We start from the raw sequence: 8830 nt of genomic DNA, 5'->3' as shown, positions 1-8830 counted from the left end.
AGTTATTTTGGATTTTTTTTCATCTATGTTCATCAGGGATATTGTCTATAGTTTTTCTTTTTTTGTTATATCTTTGTCTGGTTATGGACTCAAAGTAACACTGGCTTCATAAAATATGTTTGGAAGTATTTTCTTCTCTTCAGTTTTCTGGAATAGTTTGAGGAGAATTGGTATTAGCTCTCCTTTAGATGTTTGGTAGAATTCAGCAATGAAGCCATCAGATATTGAGGTTTTCTTTTTTTTTCAAGTTTTTATTAGTGATTCAATTTCCATACCTGTTCTGACTTACATTTTTCAAAGTTTATTCTGAAATTATGTGGAGGACAATTTTTAAAGTATCAATAATAGAAGTGTTTTATTCATCTTTTTATTGCCAGTTCCTTGTGGTATATTGACCAGAGAATGAGTTACAATGACTTCAGGTTGCAAAAGCTATTACTTTTGGGAGTTTACAGGCAAGAAAGGGGAGAAGGCTGTAACAATCCATGTAGTAATATATCAGAGTTGAAGATATCAGTATAAACTCTTGTTTACCTTAGTATAAACACAAATATTTACATAAATAATTATTTACAGGTATTTACATACATGAGTTAGCTTACACACATATATTTTCTTGCTCTGTCTGAAGAGAGGACTTAGAAGCAATATCTGGCTCACGCCTGTAATCTCAGCACCTTGAGAGGCCAAGGTGGGTGGATCACCTGAGGTCAGGAGTTTGAGACCAGCCTGGCCAACATGGTGAAACCCTGTCTCTACTAAAAATACAAAAAATTAGCCAGGCGTGATGGCAGTCACCTGTAATCCCAGCTACTCAGGAGGCTGAGGCAGGAGAATCACTTGAACCTGGGAGGTGGAGGTTGCAGTGAGCTGAGATCATGCCACTGCACTCCAGCCTGGGCAACAAGAATGAAATTCTGTCTCGGGGGGGAAAAACGAAGCAATATCTTAGTAACAAGAAGAACCAACAAGAACACCTAGTACCCAGTTGTTGGTTCCTCACATCATTCTTTAATAAAAAGAACCAGGACTCCTTGGAAAAGTGACTAATTCCAAGGCTGAGGCATGGAATATGTAAGAAAAGCCTTGGGCATCTTGTAGTGTCTAAAAGTAAGAAAGTCCTAAGAAAGTCCACAATGATAGAGTATGTTAAAATGTCACAGGAGCCAACTGAAAGAGCTCTCAATGGCCATAGATGGAACAATATGAAAAACAAAACGAACAAAGTAATATTTGATTATAATCCAAAGTATAAAATCAATATCCATGAGTTCATACTAATATAATTGAATGAAAGAATGAATAAATAAATTGATGGGTGGGGAATGAGACAACTCTGTCATGCCGAGTAATTCCAAACAATGGAATTGTCTCCACTTCTTAAACATGGGCTGCAAAAAGTAACTTTATTCCAAAGAGTACAGTATGGAAACTGGGTGAGAGATTCGTCAGTGGAGAAACCCAACGAACAATACCTCGGTCAGGTGTTCATAGTCAATATTAATAATAATAAGTCATGTTTATAGTGTGTAGACCTGATATGATGTGATGAAAAAGACACTTTATGTCTGTTGTCTTTTTCCCAAAAGCCTATAACCTCTGTCTAATAAAAAGGGAAATGTCAGACAAATCCTAATTGAGTGACATTGTTGACAAAATACCTGATTCTAACTTGCCAAGGTCATAAAGAAAAAAAAAATGAAAATGTAAGAAACTGGCACAGCCAAGAGCCTTGAGAAGACATAGTAAATAAATGTTAATTGGTGTCCTGCATGGAATCCTGAAACAGGAAAAGGGCATTAAATAAAAGCAAAAAAAACTGAATAAAGTATGGAGTTTAGTTAATAAAAAGATATAAACATCTATTCTTTGTCACAATGTAGCAGTAATGTAAGATATTAATATTAGGGGAAATTGAATGTGTATATACAAGCTCTTTGTACTGTCTTGGCAAATTTTTGGTAAATCTAAAACTATTGTAAAACAAAAGATTTATTAAGAAAACAGTTATACTAACAAAATGTACTATCTACTAGGTGGACTGGGTTTTGCCAAATAGACACAACTTGTCTTAAAGGGATTCCAATAAGATTAGGCTAGCCTTGCAGAGAGGAAAGCCTGGAGTTAAAGTCACCAGCTGAGAGGCTTGGTTGGAGTAGCTGACCTATAACCTTGACCTTGAAAATCTGCTCTATAATCTATGGCTTCAGATCAGGAAGGAAATAGGAGCAGCTCTGGGCTTAGCAAACTTTTGTGTGATCATGTTCAGTGTGTCTCCAGCACCTAAAGCAGTGACTGACACATAGTAAACCCTCAGTAAATCCGTGGCAAATCCTTGAGTATGAGAAGCAGAACAGCATTAATGGTTATGTATGTATACTTTGGAGTCACATACCTGGATTTGTTCTATATCTTCCACTTAATAATTGTATCATCATTTGGCAAGTTTTCTCCTCTGGCTCAAGCAATATAATGCCTCTGTTTTGACTCAGTTTTCTTATCTGTTTGACAAAATTTTAGTGATTCATCTAATTACTATAAAATTAAGCAAGATAGTGTTTGAAAAGCAATTAATACAGTATCTGGAGCAAATAATGAAAAATTTTATTACCTTAAAATTTTAACCAATAAAAAATAAATTTGCTTATTATTTGTATCCTCTCTCCCATTTCTGTCTCCTAGTATTAAGGCAGAGAAATGCTATCTATGAAAACAGATGGAAAATTTCTGATTATTTTCCAGACTACCTGATAAGACAGAAAGTATGAAGCCTTTATGCTCCAATACCATGGGATTCCAAAATAGGAGCCCACTGAGCAGAAACCTGGCCAACCATCTAGATTGTGAGGCTTTTCAGTAGAAAGCAAAAGAGAATAAAAGGACTGCAAAGTATGGCAAAGGAAAGCTTCTCACTACCATTAGACCCTGGGGTTCATCAGTTTGAGACCACAAAACAATAGGTTTCTGAGGAAAGGAAGATGGTATAGTAGATCCGAGACACTGCTTGGGAATTCCCACCTATCCCAGTAGATTTTGCAACAAGAATTGGAGCTGTGAAATTGGAATCAGAAATAAAGAATTGTTTTCTGTGTTCTGTGTGTATCTAATGGATTTGTTAAAAGATTGGTTAAAGCACAAGTTATAGGCTGGCATCACCCTCACCCTTCCTTCCTTCTGCCTTCTCTAAAGAAGCTACAAGACTCAGATTATGGAACACGTTAGAAAGTCAATTCATTGCATGAGAATGAAGCTGGAGAAGGAATAAGGATGTAAGAAGTCACTGGGTGGTCTTATTACTTAATATAAATCAATCAATAATTCAGTGACTTTAATTTTAACAGGAAAATGTATGCTGCCTTTTATAAAGATATGTGTGAGTGAATGCATCAATATATTCTGCTTCACTGAGCTTTAGTTGTGCAAAGTTCTTGCCCTGAGTTATTTGTTTGGAAAATTGCTTAATTTTCAACTCAGTTGATAAAGCATAGCTTTAAACTAATGATTTGAAGACTTTTACACTTTACCCTGAGAATTTAGAGTCACCTTCTTTTCAAAAATATAGTTAAGACACCAAATAATAATTGTCTAGGAGAGTCTAGAAGCTGTGCTATCCAGAGAAAATAACCTTTTGAAACATTTAGAATTTCTATTTCTTGACTGGAGAATTCCTTTAGTATTTAAACATTAAAGAAAAGCTAATGAAATGTTACAACCAACCCTGCTCCCATATATTCTGTTTTGTTTTGTTCATATATCATAGGAAGGCATTTTATTTTATTTTATTTTATTTTTATTTATTTTTTATTTATTTTATTTTATTTTTATTATTATACTTTAGGTTTTAGGGTACATGTGCACAATGTGCAGGTTTGTTACATATGTATCCATGTGCCATGTTGATTTCCTGCACCCGTTAACTCATCATTTAGCATTAGGTATATCTCCTAATGCTGTCCCTCCCCCCTCCCCCAACCCCACAACAGTCCCCGGAGTGTGATGTTCCCCTTCCTGTGTCCATGAGTTCTCATTGTTCAATTCCCACCTATGAGTGAGAACATGCGGTGTTTGGTTTTTTGTCCTTGCGATAGTTTACTGAGAATGATGTTTTCCAGTTTCATCCATGTCCCTACAAAGGACACAAACTCATCATTTTTTATGGCTGCATAGTATTCCATGGTGTATATGTGCCACATTTTCTTAATCCAGTCTATCGTTGTTGGACATTTGGGTTGGTTCCAACTCTTTGCTATTGTGAATAGTGCCGCAATAAACATACGTGTGCATGTGTCTTTATAGCAGCATGATTTATAGTCCTTTGGGTGTATATCCAGTAATGAGATGGCTGGGTCAAATGGTATTTCTAGTTCTAGATCCCTGAGGAATCGCCACACTGACTTCCACAATGGTTGAACTAGTTTACAGTCCCACCAACAGAACAGAGCCCTCAGAAATGATGCCACATATCTACAACTATCTGATCTTTGACAAACCTGACAAAAACAAGAAATGGGGAAAGGATTCCCTATTTAATAAATGGTGCTGGGAAAACTGGCTAGCCATATGTAGAAAGCTGAAACTGGATCCCTTCCTTACACCTTATACAAAAATTAATTCAAGATGGATTAAAGACTTAAATGTTAGACCTAAAACCATTAAAACCCTAGAAGAAAACCTAGGCAATACCATTCAGGACATAGGCGTGGGCAAGGACTTCATGTCTAAAACACCAAAAACAATGCCAACAAAAGCCAAAATTGACAAATGGGATCTAATTAAACTAAAGAGCTTCTGCACAGCAAAAGAAACTACCATCAGAGTGAACAGGCAACCTACAAAATGGGAGAAAATTTTTGCAACCTACTTATCTGACAAAGGGCTAATTTCCAGAATCTATTTTATTTTTAATGTAAACTCACAACTAGTTCTACAAGTTAACAGAAGAAAAGGGGGTGGCTTATACAGGTACAGTTTCAAGGACATTATCCAAATCATGTCTTCTTATTGCTGAACTTTATGTCTCACAGTTCACCTTTTTGGTATCACTGTAATGAAACTGTCTTTTTTGTGTGAATTGCTGCTGATTGAAAAATGGCTAAATCTTAACTGAGATGGAGAAGTATGTTTACACCTTAGCAGTTCTAATATACCTGCTTATTGACCCACTTAAAAGAGTAAAACTGAGGTCCAGATAAAAAAGGCAGCAAAATGCTAGGAGCAGAAGGAAAAGAATGTGAGAGAAACCTAGAGAATGAAAAGTGAATGCCCAGGATTTGTGAAAACCATGGGGGAACCAGGGAGTAGCAGAAATAAGCTGGGGCCCTAAAGAGGAAGTCACTGAAATGACTATGGTGATTTCCATGATACTTCATCCTCTATTCCATCACCACTTCTTTAGAGCACCTGAATTGTTATGGTCTAAGGAATAAAGTTTTATGAAATTGGAGCTAAATTGATATATTCATTCATTTATGTAGTCCCTGAAAGTATGTTTTACTTTTCCTTTGTCCAGCTACTATGCAACAGTTATAAAGCAGCCTAGAAAAGACCGTTAGTAAAGAAGGTGGCAGAGGATTTCAGAGGTTTAATTCATTCTCTGTGTTAAAAGTAATATGCCAATTGCTCAGCAGTTCATATGTTAGAATGCATTATTAAAATAAGAAACACATCAAGAGTTATGGTAAAAATGAAGACTAAAATATAATTACACTTTTTTCTGGAGTCATTAATAAATTAAATATTTTTCAAAATCAAGTTACACAACTTTTAGCTTCTGTGCTGAAAACTTTTCTGAGAGACTGGTTAATTAAATTAGTGTTGCAACTAAAATTCTTTAGTTTTAGAGATTTTCAATTTAACTTTTTTGTTACTGACTAAACAAACAATTCAGAAAGCCTTCTATTATTTTAACATATATTAGCGGAAATTTTACATTAGGAATACATTGTTCTTGACTTATAAAAACATGACAATATGCTGGCGGCTTTACTAGAATTTTTAAGGGATTCTATATGAGTAAAGTACTCCTTACTGATTCTTCCTGCATATAAAGCATGAAAAATTATTAATACAACCAAAAAAGTCTTTTGTGATATCAATGGTATTTTTCTAGACCTAAAATTTTTAGTTATTAAGTCTTTTAATATTAGATGTGTGAGATTACTGATTTTGCTTTTTCTAAGGCTTTCTATTTAGGCTGCATATTTTAATAAACAAAGGATGTCATACTTTTAATTCTTATGGTTCCACACATTCAAAACTCTTTTACTTTACTTGGTGAAACTGTTTTTTAAAAACAGTTGGAATAATAATAATTCTTCTCATGGTATACATTCAATACAAGCATGTCAGACTGTGATACATTCGTCTCACTACTCTATAGTCTCCCTGGAAAAAAATGAATGCATTTTCTCACTCTTAATACTACATATAGATTGTAAAATATGCAATCCTTTAATTTAAAATAAATGTTTTTTATAAATAAAATTTATTTAGACTACAGTATTTATTTATTTATTTATTTATTTATTTATTTATTTACAGCCCAGAGGTCCTTTATTTTTTTTTTCTTTTAACACCTATTATGCCATGAATTCATAGGGAATAGGTTCCAGCAGCTCAGGCTCCTTCCCATTGGTTCTCACAAAGTGTGCTTCTCTGGGTGGAGCAGGCTGGCGCTTTAGTTGAACCCAGGTACCTTTCTCTTTGGCTTCTTTCTTTTTCTGATCATTTTCCTTCACGCGTTTCAGGAAGCTATCTCGGCTCTTAGAGTGCTTAATGTGCTCAATACGCACATTAATTCTCTTGGCAAGAATCTTGCCCTTAACTTGTTTGTTTACAACAATGCCAACAGCATGCTGGGTAACATTGTAGGCTCTTCCAGTTTTGCCATGGTAACACTTGTGGGGCATTCCTTTTTGAACAGTACCCATACCCTTGATGTCTACAATATCACCTTTCTTATAGATTCGCATATACGTGGCCAAAGGAACAACTCCATGTTTTCTAAAAGGCCTAGAGAACATATATCGGGTGCCTCTCCTCTTTCCCTTTGTGTTTGTCATTTTGGTGAATTACTGGAAGATGGCGGTTTTATATTTATTTCATAGTGATTTTTGAAATTATAATACATTATACTTCCCATTATTAAGAAAACCTGCTCAATAAACAGATAAGTATATATAATTAATTATAAAGTTCACACATATCACACTCAATGAATACCAAATATAACATAAACTATTAAATGTAATTTTTTTTAAAGCATATGGTTGCTTCTTACATGGCTATGTCAGAAATATCGCATATTCTTTTAGTAAATAATGGGAATGTAGTTAAGTTAAACAGAGAAGTGAATAAAGATGCTATCAAATAATAATAATGTTTATTTGTAGGTCATAAGTAGAAATGAGGCTTACATTTTAAAACTACATTTTGCAAGTGATACTAGTTTTAGAAGTCTGATCCCAGATTCTTCCCAATCCCATCTTAGATTCAGTGAGCATATTCTATATTGTGTATTTTGGTAACTACTGTGAAATTTGTGTCTAGTTTCCCTTGTCCAGAGTTCAAAAACATTTTTCATATTTTTAAATATTTACTTATAGTAGAAAAATCAATAATTAAAGGATGAAATTTAAAAAGCAGAAACATTAAACAGAATTTTCTACTCAGTGGGCACAAAGCAGACCCTCAGAGAAGGGAAAATAGTATTATGTGGCCATAATATCCTGCCCCCTTCTAATGAAGGAACTGAGATCCATTCTGCACTCAGATATCACTTCTCAAATGTTTGAGGATACATTTTCCTGTTGTCACAAGAAATCAAGGCACAGAATGGGATAAAGGAAGGAAAAAAGCAGCTACAGAGAGACAGTATTATTATCCAGAGCTTCAGTGCAAGGGTTCAAAACCCAGTTCTACTCCATGACCTATGCAATTTGTTGAATAGGCATAATAACCAACCAACCAACCTAGAGCACTTATGGTGGGCCAGGTGTTGCTCCATGCATTCTGTCATTTTCACTTAAGCTTCTCAAAATATTATTTTACAGATTAATAAATCAAAGTTACTTTGCTTCTCTCTGCTCACTTTAATAGTTAAGATCGTATTTCAAGTCATCATCTCCAGTGCTCATACCCTAAACCACAAGTCTACATCCCTTTAAGTTAGAGTTTACAACCAAACAAAATGAGGGCATGAATGAGTATAACTGTATGCTCTGCTTACTGTCCTAATAAATTTAATTATATCTAAATGGATGTTGAAAACCTCCCATATAATAAGTTTTAGGTAAGTATAGAAAATTGCAAAGCTGTAAGCAGAGTAGATACAATGCCTGGAATCATAAAATGGAGTTTTAGAGTTTATCTTGTTCCATTAAATTTAGATTTGCAAATCAGATAAATCAAATCTAATCTTGAAAGGGAATGGACTTCTCAAAGCCACTGACGCTAATCAAATAAACTAATTTTGAAATATCAACTTTGTTTGATATTGCCTAGAATGTTGACTTTTGAGAAAGACTTAATGAATATTTCACATGCAACAAAGGATTTAAAAAATAGTTACTCAAGTTGGCAAATTCAGGAATCTAAAAGTTTTTGATTGACATTGGCATGATAGAATAATAAATTCCAGCATGCAGTTTATTTGATTGATGGCCTGGTATTGTCCCAATAATGTTAAACCCATAGCTTTTCCACTCATATACAATATTGGTTGCCATATAAATGTCAGATACCAAAGGCTTTGATAAGGGGCCAGCCTGGTGAATTGAACAGGGCAGTGGCCTGGGAAACCATAGGCATATCCTCTCGACACAGTTTGCGT

At 34.7% G+C, this 8830-nt stretch overlaps 1 protein-coding gene across 1 annotated transcript; it reads right to left on the bottom strand.

Annotated features, from left to right (window-relative positions):
• Positions 1–6519: 6519 nt before the first annotated feature.
• Positions 6520–7084, bottom strand: LOC129484002 (large ribosomal subunit protein eL21-like). Its single transcript, XM_055281407.2, has one exon. The coding sequence runs from the start codon at positions 7059–7061 to the stop codon at positions 6579–6581; it is 483 nt and encodes a 160-aa protein (XP_055137382.1). The 5' UTR covers positions 7062–7084; the 3' UTR covers positions 6520–6578.
• Between the last annotated feature and the right edge of the window lie 1746 nt (positions 7085–8830).

Source organism: Symphalangus syndactylus, chromosome 6 (assembly GCF_028878055.3).
Source record: "Symphalangus syndactylus isolate Jambi chromosome 6, NHGRI_mSymSyn1-v2.1_pri, whole genome shotgun sequence".
In the NCBI taxonomy this organism is placed as follows: Eukaryota; Metazoa; Chordata; class Mammalia; order Primates; family Hylobatidae; genus Symphalangus; species Symphalangus syndactylus.
Note: the sequence above shows the minus strand (reverse complement) of the source record. Positions and strands in the feature narration are given on the sequence as shown.